General features: G+C 37.4%; 1 protein-coding gene across 1 annotated transcript in view; it reads right to left on the bottom strand.

The window, feature by feature from the left end:
- Positions 1–7,680, bottom strand: part of F8 (coagulation factor VIII) — a gene marked incomplete at its 3' end in the record, with an annotated part of 53,018 nt that extends 45,338 nt beyond the window's left edge. The window contains exons 1-3 of the mRNA XM_051179414.1: positions 7,667–7,680; positions 6,211–6,332; positions 4,233–4,355 (exon numbers count right to left, since the gene is read on the bottom strand). Of these exons, the coding sequence (XP_051035371.1) occupies positions 4,233–4,355; positions 6,211–6,332; positions 7,667–7,680 (259 nt within the window). The remainder of the gene's footprint in view (positions 1–4,232; positions 4,356–6,210; positions 6,333–7,666) is intronic.
- Positions 7,681–16,742: the final 9,062 nt, after the last annotated feature.

Below are 16,742 nucleotides of genomic sequence, written 5' to 3' on the forward strand. Positions count from 1 at the left end.
TCTGTAAATATGTTTCTCATACTGGTTAATGAATAAAGCACTGTTGGCCAATAGGAAAGCCAGATAGGTGGGACTAGGAGATGAGGAGGAAAGAGGAAGTAGTAAGGAGGAGTCAACATGGAGAGACCAGGGAGACCAGACGCCTGCCCCACTCCCCGGTAAGGTGAAACCACGTGGAAATACATAGAAATGGGTTAATACTTAAGACAAAGCAAGCCGATAAGAAACTAGTACCTGGCCAACAGCATTATATCAAATACAGGTCTCGGTGTATTAATTGGGGCTGGCACAGCGGCGGGACAAGACCAACGGAGGACGGAAAAACACTCCTTACATATGGTGCCCACGTGGCTAATAAGAACTTCCACTTAAAATTTAATAAAAGCTTTAAAAAAGGGTTTTAGAAACAAAAGAACAGAGACAAGCAAGGTTTCTTGGTAGCAGCATTTTTGTAGGTTGGACTCTGCTTTGTGAGAGACAAGCAGATAATTGCGAGGCTCCTTTAAGGGAAATTTCCTGACTCAGCATAAGCGGCATGGCTTTTAAGAAGCACTGCTAACAATTTATTGGTCTGTATGAGAGCTGGCAATGGCAGTGACCACATCTCCAAGCTGGCAACATGCTATTGGATGGCAGTGTATACCAAGGCAGTGAGCACAGCTTTCAGTGTTGGTGGTAAAAGTACCCACCACCATCTTTGATAAACCGCAGCAGAAACAACTATGACTTTCATTTTAGCAATGTTGTTGTTCCCAAGATAAAAGACTCATGCAAAAAAAAAAAAAGATAAAGATTTACATACAGTAATGACAGATTCACATTAACATTAAGAAAAAGCACGAACGGTTTACAGTATGTTCTAAAATATATGCAAGCTTGGGAGAGAAAAGAAATAAAATGGTTTTAAAAATACAGCAAGGAGCTGGGTGTGGTGGCATAAGCCTTTAATCCCAGCACTTGGGAGACAGAGGCAGGCGGGATCTGTGTGATTTCAAAGTAAACCTGGTATGCATAGTAAATTCCAGGACAGATAAGAGTTACACAGAGAAACCCTGTCTCAAAAAAATGAAAAAATAGAAGTAAAAGAAACAGAGTAATAAAAAAGCCACGTAAAGATGAAAAGCACAGAAAAATTATGGATGCTATGTGATATTCTGTTGTCTTTAAATTGTTTGACTGCTGAGGAAATAACAACTGATAAAAGAAATGCTGCTGGATTAATTCAATTTATATATTTTAAAAATGCTTTGACTCCAAAATTTAAGTTCAAGGACAGGTTACTGGGGGAATTTCTATTTGTGTTTCCACAGAAAATGAAAAGCTGTGGATTCCTTCCAGACTAATGTGGTTTGATCAAGCCAGACCCCCTGAAACAATGTCCCAGGTGATCCAACATTCAAAACAGCTGGACAAAGCAGCCTTACAGACTACAGCCAGGATTTCTACATCTTCTTAGGATTCACCCATGACAGCGCCCCCTAACAGCAGGAAGTAGTTTGGAATGAACGACGCCCAAATTCCCAAATATTGTTTATAAATGTTTGTTTTCATTTAAATGGGGTTGGTTATAAATGGTTAATGATCACAACCAATATCTTTTTAAAGGTAAAAAGGGGATTATGGTATAGATATGAATACTTTGTTTTGGAATGGATTTTCATTTATTGATACAATTTAAGGACAATTTTGTGATATGTATATTTCTCCTTTTGTTTAGGTATTGTGTTTATATAGCTCATTTAGAAATGTAATGTATAGTGTAGTACAGATTATAGATTATTATCTATGATAATCAAAGCTTATAGTTAAGTTAGTTAGGTTTTCAAGATACACAGAGATGTATTTGAGATAGATAGGCATTCTTCAAACCTTTCAAAAACCTACAGAACATGGGATTTAAAATGGTTTAGGGTTTTTCTTAACAGTGAGGCACAATTGCTCCTGGCAACACCACCTGCATCAAAAAGGAAGATGGACATTAAAGAAACATGGAGTTTGCTTTCAATATGGCAAGACTAGCCATTTGGACAAGATACTGCTCTTGTCAGGACTATTTGACTTTATGAGGTATAAACTAGACATGCAGGACCCACAGAAAAGTGACTGTGGATACAAGAGGGACATTGCTACAGAGTTCATGCTGCATGGAAGAGTCTGCCAGACAGTCTGCAGGACACAGAAAAAAGTGACTGACAAACTGCCAATACAAGAAGACAGTTTAAAGTTTTCTGCTTTACTGAAGAGTCTGCTAGACACACTAGGGCCTATGGGCTGAAGATGGAAGATTACAAAAGAACTTTGGGTGACCAGGCAGCCAGTGTTTCTGTCATTTCTAGAGTTTATATATTATCCTTCTGTGGTCTTCGAAGGAATTGAAGACAGATAGGTATGGTTATAGTTTTCCTTAGTTAGGGTTAAAGATAAGTTACATATAGGACTTTAGACACACAAAGATAGGATAGATGATGTAATATTTTCTTCAAATCTTGCTAAATGTTAATGGAGTAAATATTGTTAACAGTGATTCTTACTTGATAAGTATTGTGTTACATATTTTGCTATGTTAAGGTTAAAACCCTTCTTTTTATTTAGACAGAAAAGAGGAGATGATGGGAGATGTCATTCTGTATATGTTTCTCCTACTGGTTAATAAATAAAGCACTGTTGGACAATAGGAAAGGAAGATAGGAGGGACTAGGAGATGAGGAGGAAAGAGGAAGTAGTAAGGAGGAGCCAAGATGGAGAGTCTGGAGAGAGCAGGACGCCAGAGGGCTCTCTGGTAAGAGCATGTGGAAATATTATATTAACAGAAATAGGTTAATAATTAAGACAGGGCTAGCCAATAAGAAACAAGTAAGTGGCCAACAGCATTATATCAAATACAGAGTCTCAGTGTGATAATTGGGGCTGGCGCGGCGGTGGGACAAGACCAATGGCGGGAGGAAAACCCTACTAGGAAAAACCTACTCCTTACACATAGGGAAGGGAGTATTGTGAAAAGGGGAGAGGACACTAGGGTCCAGCCACACAGCCACACAACCACATAGTCAGCCACTGAGTAAGAAGGAAAACATGAAGAAATAAAGAATAAAGAAAGCTTAAAAGCCCAGAAAATAATTTAAGTTAGAAAAGCTGTCTAGAAACAAGCCAAGCTAAGGCCAGGTATTCATAACTAAAAATAAGTCTCTATGTGTTTTTTGGGAGCTAGGTGACGGGTTCCAAAAGAGTAAAAAAGCCAACTACAGCAACATTAGAGTAATGCTGGATGTTTAGCCCACACCATCTATCCTGGTTAGTTTTATTATCAATTTGACACAACCAGAGTCAACTTTTGTTGTGATAAAATAGTATCAACAAAGGCAATTTTAGGACGAGTTTATTTGGGTTTATGGTTCTAGTGGGCTATAAATCAATAAGGGAAGGGAAAACATTGACACATGCATCTGGAGAATGTAGTTGAGAGATCATATCTCAGTTGCATAAAGGAAGTAGAGAGAGCTAACGAGAGGTAGGGATGTGTGTATAAACTCTCAAAGCGTATTCCCAGTGACATATTTTCTCTAGAAAAGCTCTGTGCCCTAACAGCTCCATCACCTCCCCAAACATCATCACCAAGGGGGATCAAGTGTTCAAATAAGTGAGACTATGGGGGACATTTCTCATTCAAACCATTATGATGGCCATTTTGAGGTCACAAAAAATCCATGAAGAAGTAAGAACTTTGTCCTTAAAAAGTTACAGGATTACCTGGCAATAATATGTCCTTTCTGAAAAAAATTTGAAGTCCCAAAGGAGGGAATTTCTTTCTTTGTCCTAGCTTAGTTAGGTAAGATACCCCTCTTTAAACCAATTAACTGCAGCAAAGAAGATGGGATATATGAATCAACTGCTTATTTCTAGATCAATAACTGTGACCATGGAGATTTGGGCTTTTAAAAAGTGACACATTCTGTTTGAAATATATTTAGAAGGGGCATTTAAAAAATGCACTCTTACTTTATAGCTCAGGTTGACCTTTTTGGTTCAGCCTGAACATGGAGCTGTCACAATAGCTGTTGCTCTTAGAACTCAGAACTATTACTAATATAATACTCTTACTTTGTAAAGTGTACAGGTAAGTGTTTAATTTTATAGTAATCCAAAATGGAGTAACATGACCCTTATTACCAAGAACATGCTTCTCATCTTTCTATAACTAGAATGACAAGGCAATAGGAGAGAATTTGACTTACCCTCAGAAGCTTTCCAGTAGGAAACACCAACAGCATGAAGACTAACAGGATGAGAAGCCATGTTTTTAAGTGTAATGACCACAGTGTCATGAACCTCTGTCCAAATGGTAGGACCCAGCAGACCTGTTAAAATGAGATATCTCTCAAAAGTGAGGGTTAAAGTCACAGTAGAAAAGCATGCCACTTTGAAATTGGTGAATAGCAATTATACTTTCCACTAACCCTAGTTCAGCCTCTGGGTTGTTCTGAGGAAATATTTCTGCTAAGTCATTCAATGTTTCATTAATTCAACTATCTAGGAGAACAACATTAAAAGCAAATAAAACACGTGCCAAAAGTCTTGAGGCATAAATAAGCTTGGTATAGTTGGATAATATGGCGAAATTAATGTGAATTAATGTGAATTATAAAAAATAAGATTATAGATATCTACAGGGAACACAGTATATAGGACCTTATTGGAGGGAAAGAGGGAAGAAAGGAGAAATGGAGGGAGGAGGAAGGAGGGAGGGAGAGAGGGAAGGAGGGAGGGAAAAAACAAAGAGACATCATAGCTGATTCCTATGACTGAGTTTATAACACAGAAATCAAGAGGAAATTAAGGGTTATAGTCTGTGAGTATTTTATAAGATTCCTATAAGTGGTTTATTGAATTAACTGGAGTCAGTGGTGTGAAAATATGAAATAGCTTTGTTTTTCCAAGATGACCACAGGGTTTGTTTGTTTGTATGTTTGCTGCATTCTGTAGAATTTCTCTTTCTTGCACTTTGATCAAGCCTAATTTTTTTCTAGTAATCTTCAAATATTAACAGACACTAGTATTTTTAGGTGTTAACAATTTCAGTCCCTTTTAATGATGTCCTCTGAATCTTATTTATTATTTATTTTATTTTGTGTCTATGAGTGTTTTGCTTGCATGTCTATGTGCACCACATGTGTGTTTGGTGCCCAAGGAATTCAGAAGAGGGTGTTGGATCTAGAAGTGGAGTTCCTGATGGTTGTGAACCACCATGTAAGTACTGGGAATTGAACCCAGGCCCTCAGGTGCTGTTAACCTCTGAGCAATCTCTCCTGCCATCTGAGCTATTTCTCCAGCCTGATGTCCCCTGAATCTTAAAACTCCCTTTATCCTTCTGCTAAGTTTTAAATAGAAAAACAAAACAAAACAAACAAAACAAAAACTTCAGCAAGTAAAATTACTTTTGTTGGCAGCTTCATGTTTCCTGATTTCTTTTCCTAATTCTCCTTCTCAAGTGGCCTTCCTGCCATTTTTTGAGCAAAGAGCAGACCAAGAGTATTTTCTAAAGAAATCCTCAAAATAAAATCTTATATGTTCCTCGCCTTCTTTCATATAGACTGCAGAGGGGTTATGGCCCAGGGTTTGAAGTACTAGTTTATTGCTACTACATGAAAAAAAATCTTAATCAAGGTTCAGGTCTCTCTTTAAACATGAGAGTATTTGTTTCTCACAATTCTCAGCAACATTTCTAAGACAGGTAATAGTGGTATTGTTCAGTAGCAGAGCACTTGCTTAACATGTTCAAGACCCTAGATTGGATGTCTGGCTGTCTGGCATATATATTTAATGCAATAAATATCTTAAGATCTTGTTACATGCTTATTTTACAACTAAGTGGAGATAAAGAGTTGATATTTAGAGATGGGGTCAAAATTAAATACAGAAGTGGAGTTATTAGAATATAGATGAAAATTTAAATCTTTAAAGCTATAGAAGATAAAACTGGACTGAAAAGAGAAAGAAAAGGAAATAATCTAAGACCGAGCTTGTAGAAGCCAAACAGGGAAGATAGAAAATCCAGCCAGTTTATTTTCATTAAAGTAGCAGTTAAGGATACCTGGTTAAAAAAATATAACCTTTGGTAACTACTCTCTGTAAGTACAGTCCCGAGGTTAGGCTTCTTTGCTAAGAAGTTGGGTACCTATTCTCATAATTAACATTCAATATTGTTTTCATTACCCATCCAGGGTGGCCTGGGCTTAGCGATGTTGAAGAGGTGGTCCATGTATTCTACAAACACAGTCTTTTTGTACATGATGGAGGTGTTGAATGGAAAAGATGTTGGGATTCTAGGAAGCAATCTGGATGAAGAATAGAAAAAGTCATTCATTTAAAAGAACTTTATTTGATCCCACTTCTAAAACCAACTGGAAATATTTTCCTTCATCTCATTCTCCTCTGTAAGCAAATTAGAACTTCCACATGCATCCTGAACTTTCTTCTTTCACTTCCCTGTAGTTGTTTATACAGATGCTGCCCTTCCTTTCCTCAATAATTTCCTGCATGTAAAAGAAAGAAAAAATGAGGAAAATGCAGACAGTAATTTTTTTGTTTTCCTTTCAAAAGCTGTAAAATCAAGGTCAGCTTTTGTTCAAGCATTTACTTCATTAAGCAGGACATTTATCCATCCAAAGCTATAAAAAATCATATAAAGATAAACAAAAACTATTAGTATTTTAACCATGACTGGTGGAAGTATTTTTTTCTAATTTGATTTACACAATTGACTACAAGCTATAAATGCATAGAAACACTAATCCCTAAGCTGAAAACTTAAATGCAGCAACCGCATTGCACATAAAGCTTGGGAGAAAGGTCATAAGATCTTCATAAAACAACAGGAGAGATGGTTTAGCAGTTAAGAGCACTTGTTCCTTTGGCAGACAACCCAGGTTCTGTTTCCAGCATCCACATGGCCACTCTCAACTGTCTATAACTCAGGTTGCAGGAGATCCAATACCCTCTTCTAGCTTCTGCACATATATGGTACATATACACACATTCAGGCAAAACACTCATACAGAAAATACAAATAAAACATTTTTTAAAAGTCCTCCTTCATGAGACATACAGACACCTAAACGATGGAGACCATGGGAAAATTCATCTGGGCACATACCATGGCAGAACTACCCAGAAGGTCCCTATTTTTGTACCTCAAAGTTGTAACAAGCAGTGTGGATGAAAGATGTGATGTCTGAACTCTTTTAGCAAACCATAAAACTGTGTCCATCTGCCTATTTAAAAAAAAAAACAAAACACTGCTCTGCCCTGCCACTAGAGGAACCACAGGGATGAACAGTAGAAAGGAGAGAGCCTAATACAGAGGCACATCAGAAAGAAAGCTGTACCCTCTCAGAGGCAAACTCTGGCTCCTAGAGTGTGTGTAAATGCAAAAGTAAAGGTGGGAAGTAGAAGCTGAAAGAATGAAACAGATTACTTCCTAAGAAAGGTAACATCTTGAGGGAATCTCTCAAGTGGTGACCAGCTTTGGTTCCATTCACACAAAGAAAAACATAATAGAAGAACAATCCAGTCCTCTATATGATCTAGCAGTCAAATGTCTGAACTGATACTTTATATTTCAGACACCTCGGTCAAGGACGCTGGCAAAGCAGGACAAGGTGGGGCTAACCTAAACCCTACCATATTCGCGGGCCCACTCTTCCACTTAGCCCTGAATTTCACTCCATTCCAGGGTTTCCAAGATCCTTGAGAGCCAGTTGACTAGCTCTGTCAAAGGAAGGCCTTGACAAAGGACATTCCATACTGGCTGTGGGCCAAGGGCCAGGGATTGATAAGGAAACTCTTCCAGTAAATAAAATTTCTTTGCGGAGAAATGCATGGGGGAACTGCATGAGTCAGAGGGCTAAGACAACTGTATAAACAGGGGGCCAACGGATCCTCTAATCTTTTGCCCTATTACACTTATGGTCTTGCAGGAGATAGCTGATGATGACCAGTTTTTGGGGATACCCACTCCCTTGGGCTTACAGATGGGTCAACATTATACACTAGTACTACTATAAGATAAAAACTGACTATTGGCATACCACAACCCATTTGTTGGTGGCACTGATATATAATGGTAAAGGAAAACTGCCTCCAATGGGCCAACATTTAATCAGTGCTACTAATTGCTCAATATATTAAAAAAGAAATTGCACAAGGTTCAGTTATATACTGACTGCCTCTTATATAAGATTGTGTTTGGCAAAAATGTCTTTGTTTTCTTGTCAGAGCATAGTAAAAAGCTAGAAGTACAGTGACAAAGATTTCTGGGATAAGAATATGCTAATGAGTGTAAAGAAAGTTCTTGATACCACATGTTAATTTTATGAGAAAATTTCCACTGTTGAAGAAGCACAAAACAGTATAAATAAAATATCTTACAATCCATGCTAATTTTGTTTCCTCTTAATGTTTGAAGGCATTGTTTTTGTTTCCCTTGGAATTTGATATATAAATTCTGCCAAATGTTCTTGGCAATAATTATCCCTGACATGAATTGTTCTTTCAAATTTTATCTAAAACCCATTGGAAAAACCATTATATTTTCTGACCCTTGCTTAGAAGAAGCCAAGCATCTGCAGGAACAGATAATGTAAATTTGAATTTCCTTAGCTATTTATTTTTAACCTTGGTAGAGTCTGTCAGGATGTGTTTAGAGTCTTCTTATCCTGGTGTCAAAATTATCTAGATTATAAAATATTAACATAAAGAACATAAAGACAAAAATTCAATTGTTTTTTTTTCTGGTAAATACATGTGACTTCCTGCTAATGAATTATTTACTTCATTAAATAAATTATTCATGTATGTGGTATAGTTTGTGTGTGTGAATATAGAGGACAGATGTTGATGTTGGATGTCTTCTATCTCTGTCCACCTTATTTTTATCTTTATGTATCTGTGTGAGTGTACGATACATGAGTGCAGGTGCCTGAAGTAGCCACAAGATTGTTTTGGATCCTGTAGGCCTGGAGCCACAGGTGGTTATGAGCCATCATGTGAGTGCTGGGAACTGAATTTGGGTCCTGAGCAAGAGCAGAAAAAAACACAGCCACTAGGCCATCTCTCAGGATTCCATTTTAAGGGTTTTTATTTGTTTGCTTGTTTTTATTTTATTTTTTTTTTTTGAAACTTAACCCAGAGGTCACTGATTCACTGATTCAGATAAGCTGATTATATAGTAAAGTCCAGAGATCTGTCTATCTCTGCTTCCCCATTGTTAGAATCTTTATGTGGAGCCAGAAGGTGGTGCCACACACCTTTAGTCCCAGGCAGAGGCAGGTGGATCTCTGTGAATTCAAGACCAGCCTGGTCTATAAGAGCTAGTTCCAGGACAGGCTCCAAAACAATACAGAGAAACCCTGTCTCAAAACAGAAGAAAGAAGAAAGAAGAAAGGAAGAAGGAGGAGAAGGAGGAGAAGGAGGAGGAGAAGGAGGAGGAGAAGGAGGAGGAGAAGAAGGAGAAGAAAAAGAAGAAGCAGAAGAAGCAGAAGCAGAAGCAGAAGCAGAAGCAGAAGCAGAAGCAGAAGAAGAAGAAGAAGAAGAAGAAGAAGAAGAAGAAGAAGAAGAAGAATAATCTTTATGTGGGTACTGGTAATCTTGCCTCAGTTCTTCATGCTTGTAAAGCACTTTACTGCTTGAGTCATTTTCCAACCTTTCCAAATAAAATTTCATACCAAAAGTATTATTCATTGTGCCAGGCCACAAGGTTGACACTATAATGCAAAGCACTTTATGATGTATAATCATCTCAATATTAATTGTTAACAAAAGCAAACAGATAAGTGGCCAAGTTTTCAATAACAGAACCTGATTTTCTAGGATGCTACTCAGGGTACTCAATTGTAGGCTATACAAACTATAGAATGAACCTGTATCCTTCTCTCACACCATACACAAAAACAAACCTCAAGTCAATCAAAGACCTTAATGTAGGAATTAAAAATATAAACTGCTTAGAATAAAATGAAGCTTAAGATCTGACAACTACTTCTTACATATGATGTCAAAAGTATATGTTAACTATGGCACAAAAAAATTACAGATAATTTGGACATCATCCAAATGAAAGACTTTGAGCTTGAAAGAATACTATTAGTAGTATAAAAAGATTACTCACTGCATGGATAATATAAATCTTATAAAGTTGTAATATCAACACTATATAAAGAATTTTAAATCTCAGTATTAAAAAGACAATATGAGGGCTAAGAAGATGACTCAGCTGTTAGGAGTACTAGTTATTCATCCAGAAGTCCCAGGTTTGATTCCCAGCACCACATGGCGGCTTACGATCATCTGTAAGTACAGCTGTAGGGGATCTGATGTCCTTTCTGCCTTCTTCAGGCACCAGCAACACACATAGTGCACAGATATACATATGCTTTTACCAATAGCCTCTGTCAGTCTCTCTTCATGGTATCAAGCATTAATTTCTCTGCATGACCCCTTTAATCCTAGAACACCAACTAGGCTACATCTTCACTAATGGTCTCTTCTGGAACTCATAACACCAAGCCTCAGCGTCTCTCCATGGCTCCTTTATCCCTTCAAGACCGGTACCACCTGTATGACTTTTACTCTACCAAGTTCAGCTGTCAGCATGAGGCATAGCTTGGTTCCTTGAAGAGCATAGATTCTGTGTGTTGACTCTGAGGAAACACTTCCCAGAAGATTGTATCTCAATGATGTTGGTCTTTTCCTAACCCCTACTAATTTCTTAGATCCACATAACTAACATCAATTCCTCAGTAACACAAAGGTTTCACTTTAATGGTGCTGGTCTCTTGTTATTCATGACTGATGATTCAGTCCTAGCTGACCAGAACCACAGAGTCTTAATTCAAGATATGCAATGGCCCTGACAGAGTCTTTATGTAACTCTTGAACTTCCCTCTTGAACTTCAAAAGCCAAGACTCCATCCTCTGCATTTCTCTTAACATTCTTATCTTCCATATTCCCACAGAATAGCTCACCAAGGTCTGAAAACTCAGCAGATTTTCCAGGCCAAATTTTCAAAGTCCTTCCACAATACTCACCAAAATAACATGGTCAAGTTTGTCACAGCCATACCCCACAATCCTGATATCATATTGTCTTAAGGTTACTATTGCTATGATGAAACACCATGACCAAAATCAACTTGGGGGGGAAATAATTTATTTGGCGTACACTTCCGCATCATTGTTCTGCATTGAAGGAAGTCAGTGCAGGAACTTAAGGGAGGAACCTGGAGAAGCCATGGAGGACTTATGCTTACTGGCTTGCCCTTTATGGCTTGCTCAGCAGTCTTATTTTTTATAGAACCAGGGGACATCAGACAGCACTACCCACAATGGTTTAGACACTCCCCCATCAATAACTAATTAAGAAAATGCTTCACATGCTTGCCCACAGCCAAATCTTATGGAGACATTTTCTCAGTTGAGGTTTCCTCCTGTCAGGTGACTATAGCTTGTGTCAAGTTGATTATAATACTAGCCAGCACAAGGTCAGAAATTAATGTAACAGAAAATAATCAGGGGAGCAATCCAATTAACAATATTCTCAAAAATTACCTTGGATAGGCACTGAAGAGATGTCTCAGAAGTTAAAAGAATTGGCACCTCTTAAAGAGGACCCAGGTTTGGTTCCCAAAACCCATGTGGTAGTTCAAAACTGACTGGGAATTCCAGTCCTAGGAGATCCCTCTTCTGACCTCTGTGGTGGGTAGTAGGCACTCAAGTGGTGAACTGACATGCACACAAGCAAAATACTCATATACATAAAATAAATAAAGCCATAAATTTGTTTTAAAAATTACCTCGGTATTAATCTAACAAAGGAAGTGAAAGACCTTTATAGCAAAAATTTAAAACACTGAAAAAGAAATTGAAGAAGACATTGAAAGATAGAAAGACCTTCCATGCTCAAGGATTGGAAGAATTTGTATTATGAAAATGACCATCCTATCAAAAACAATCCACAGATTCAATGCAATTCCCCATCAGCATTGTAGCTTTATTCTTCATATAAATATAAAAATAATTATATTAAAATTCATATGGAAACAAAAGTATCCCCATAACCAGAGAAATATTGAGCAAAAAGAATACTTACTGCAAGAGGTACTACCATAGCTGATTACAAGTTATACTACAAAGACATGGTAAGAAAAAAGCATAGTACTGGCACAAAAGAGACAAAGAAAGACAGATAAATGGAATTGAAGACCATGATATAAGTCCATGATCCTATAGCCACCTGATTTTTGACAAATAGGTCAAAAGACATGCACAGGAGCAAAGATAACATCTTTAACAAATGGTGCTGGACAAGCTGGATATCTACAAGTAGAAGAAACAAAATCCTATATCTCACTGTATACAAAATAAACTCTAAGTAGCTCAAAGACCTCAATATTAGATACAAAACTGAAATTGCTAGAGGGAAAAGTAGGGAGCACACTTCAAGATATAACAATAGATAAGGGTTTTCTGTATAAACATTTCTGATTGCTTAGAAAATAATAAGGCCAATAGTCAACAAATGGGACCTGTACATCAAAGAAAACCATCTATCCAGTGAAGAGACAGGCTAGCCAACAGAAGAAAATATTTGCCAGCTATACACTGGACAGATCATTTTAGAATATACAAAGAAGTAAAACAAACAAAAACAAGAAACAAACATTCCAAAGGAGATAATCCAACCAAGTCCTACCCAGCTATGACACCTATGAACCACATTAGTGACCAGAATGGTTGATATAACCCTAAAGGTGCAGTAGTGGCATGCTTACCTTGGTGGTAACCAACAGTTCTCTGATTGGACTTAAGACCCACTTAACAAGAGGGAAACCATGCCTGGTACTGGAAACCTAGCTAACTACTCAGTGCTAGTGCAGTTATGGATATTGGAAGAGAATTTGCATCAACTACTTTACTAAATCAATCAGTATAATCCCTAATGATAATCTAAACATTTTTTCTTATACCCATAGATGACAGTAGTCTTTACCTGTCATCAAGGAAATAATATCTCTTCATAATAAATGGAGACCTTAACAGAGTCCCAGTGAATATCTATAAAACACTTCCATACCTATGGCTTAGAGAACATTTTGGGAGAAGTTATAAGAGCCAGAGGATGAGGGAATTTGCTGTGAGATCTTGTCACCTAGTAACATCAGAACCTTCACCCAAAAGGTCTCACCAACATAACTGTCCAAATGTGAACTAAATAAGTAAGACAGCAATAGACATGCCAAAGTGGACTGGAAAAGTCCCAAGATGCCCTAATACTACACAAATAACTACAGGCAACTAAGAAATGATGAGAGATGTAAAAATAGTCTTCCCTGAGAAAGAGCACACCAATTGCTATCCAATATCAATAGTCAGCCCTAAAAAAGTAATATAAGTACATTATACAGAGTAAGAAAATTATATTAAAGAATATATATGCACATACACATACATATATCCAATCAATAATAATTAATGAAAAAAGAGACTATGAATTTGAAAGTGAGAAATATGGTGGAGGATTTGGAGGGAGGAAGGGGAAGGGAGAAATGTAATTACATTTGAATCTCAAATGGAATTAGCCTAGATATCCATGAACTGATGAATGGATAATGAAAATGTAGTACACACAATGGAATTCTATTTAACTATAAAGGTAGTGTGCACACCTTTAATCCCAGAATTTGGGAGGCAGGTGGATTTCTGTGAGTTTGTGGCCACCCTGGTCTACATAGTGAGTTCCAGAACTGCTAGAGTTGCTACACAGAGAAATCCTATCTCAAAAAACAAAACAAAACAGCACAGTGAAGTATAAAATATAATTTCAGCATTCAACTTGATAATCAAAAGTAGAATAACAGAGTGATCCAAATAAAGTTAGAAAAAATTGATTAATGAAATTTATAAAGCAGAAACTGAATAGGAAGAAAAAAAGAATTGACAAATAATCTCAAAAGATAGTTGTTGCCAAAAAAGCAATAAAATTAGGAAATGTCCTGAATTATTTTTAAAAGGAGGGAGAGAAAAAGAAGAAAGGATGTAGAGGGAGAGAAAGGTCAAGAATGACAAAGGAGATATATAAGTACAGACATTACTTTAATAAAATCATAGACTAGTTTATAATTAAGTTTCAATGCCTTATAAAATTAAAGTATAATAGATTTCTGAAGAAATAGAAAAATTGAAATAAGTCAATGACTATTATAGTACTGAGGAGCTCACTTAATGGTCTAATCTCATCAGATAAACCAGAATCCCTTTATGAAGGTGAAAAGCTTCTGATGCCATGGCAAATCTTATATGCATACTTCTGAGAATTTAACTGTTATAGTTCTTTCTATGGAAGGTTGGGGTAGACCAAGGGAAATTCTACTTTTTCTTTCCCATGCTCCTTGCCTCTTCACTGTCCCTCATCCCATCCTTCTCTCTAAATCACAGTGGCAGCATGCAACAATGAATCAATGAGAAATCAACAAAAATCAACAAATAGCTTAGGTTCTTGAGAAGAAATGGCAAGCAGCATGGTACAAATAATCAGACTGCATGCACACCTTACCTGCAAATGTTTGAAGGACTTAACTAAGTATTAATTTATTCACCCTTGAATAGTGTCTGCACTTTCTTCTAGTCAATCATATCCTTACAATGTTACTTTCAACAGAGCATTTTTACCTTCTGTCCATGTACAGCACATTGAGCAGGTCACTCTGTCTGTAGTTCCAGTACAGTTCCACTGCACCCAGGTAATATCTTCTAGTGGCACTAGAGCAGAAATAAAAAAGGCTCAGAAAGAAGCAAGCGAAAAATGCTATTTGCATGGCTTTTATTACTAGAAAATATTCAAGTAGAGAAGAAAATTAACTCTTCTCTAAAATATCTTTAGTTCTCAAGAAGAAAAATGTAAAATTTTTATGATTTAGTGAAAAGTCCTAAATATTTAGTTAAGAATTTTATGGAAGCATATCGTATGAGAGTGACAGTAGCATTAGCACTAAGCAGAACTAAAAGGATTGCTTACTTTTCAGCCGTTGGAAGCAGGCACAGGAAAAACTGGAATAGGAAAAGGGTGGCTGAGCTAAGGCTTAACCCATTCCCCTCTGAGAGCCTCCAACCAAGTTTGAATCCTTGAGAAAGGGAACAGAATGCTAAAGAAGAGGTTTCAATTGTACCAAGATTCCTAGACTGTTCTAAAAATCTCTCCCTCAGTGCCAGCAGCAAAGAATCTGTACATAGTGAAGATTTGGGAATCTGAATGAAATGTTGAGTAATATATTATTTATGATTCATTAAATCTTGACTGAGGATTCAGAAAGCAAAGTCAGCCTCAAGCTATAGAGATCAGGCAGTGGTGACACACACCTTTACTCCCAGCAGCCAGAAGCTAAGAGGTGGTGGTACACACCTGTAATCCTAGGACTCGTGATTAAGAGGGAGATGGATCTCTGTGAGTCCAAGGCCACCCAGATCTACACAAGAATGAATCCGTTTAAAAGAGAATTATAGCTCAAAACTTTGATCTTAACATTATGGAAGTATGTAAGACAGAAGCAAGGTCTCAGATAGGTGCTTATTCTCCAGCCACACCGAAGAGTAGGAGGCATTCGTTCTCAGCCACACTGAGGAGAGGCAGCAGTCTGAGACTTGGTGAAGAGCTCCTGGGTGGATCAGCCCTTTCAGCCTCAGGTAGAAGTAAAAGCTAGTGGCCAGCTGCTTTGCTTCCCTAATCTTCATCTTGAAGTTTGAACCCCAATATCAGTCTCTGGGTCTTTTATTTATTCATGTTACAAAATGCAAAAGCTTCTCAATAGCAGCTGCCTTTGAGACTCACCAGATTTCAGCCTGCTAACCCCACAGAAATTCTCTAGCTTCCCACATGACCTAGAGACCCAGGTAAGATACCCGTGCCCTCTGTCCTGTTTGTTGTTGTTGTTGCTTTGTAAACTTAACATAAACTGGAGTTATTTGTGAATATGATCCTCAGGTGGAAAAATTTCTCCATAAGGTGGCCAGTGGCAAGTCTGCTTGGCATTTTCTTATTTAATGATTAAAATGGGAGGCCTCAGGTCACCAGAGACAGAGCCACCCCTGGAGAGGTGGTCCTGAGTTGTATAAGAAATCAGGCTGATCAAGCTTCAAGGAGCAAGTCATTCAACAATATTCTTCCATGATTTCTACTTCAGTTCTTGCATCTGTTTGAGTTTCTGCTCCAACTTCCATCAGTGAAGGGTTGTTATCTGGAAATGTAAATTGAAATGAACCCTGTCACCCCCAAGTTGCTTTTGATTATGGTGTTTTATCACAGCAATAAAAACCTTAAATAAGACACCCTCTCTTCCCAAAAAGCTAGAAACAAATTTACCATATGACCCAGCTATATTGGGCATACATCCCAAAAGACTACATCATACTCTAGGGATACTTGTATATCCATGTTCATTGCTATTCAATTAACAATAGTCAGGAAATGGAAAGAGCCTGGATATCCATCAGCTGAAGAATGGATAATGAAAATGTGGTACATTCACACAATGGAGTATTATTCACCTGTAAAGAAAAATGAAATTGTCAAATTTACAGGTAAATGGAAAGAGCTGGAAATATTCATTCTTACTCAGGTGACCTAGACCCATAAATACAAATATTTCTAGTTCTCTCTCACATGTGAATATAACTTTGAATCTTTAGATTTCTAT

Source organism: Phodopus roborovskii, unplaced genomic scaffold, assembly GCF_943737965.1.
Source record: "Phodopus roborovskii unplaced genomic scaffold, PHOROB, whole genome shotgun sequence".
NCBI classification, from domain to species: domain Eukaryota; kingdom Metazoa; phylum Chordata; class Mammalia; order Rodentia; family Cricetidae; genus Phodopus; species Phodopus roborovskii.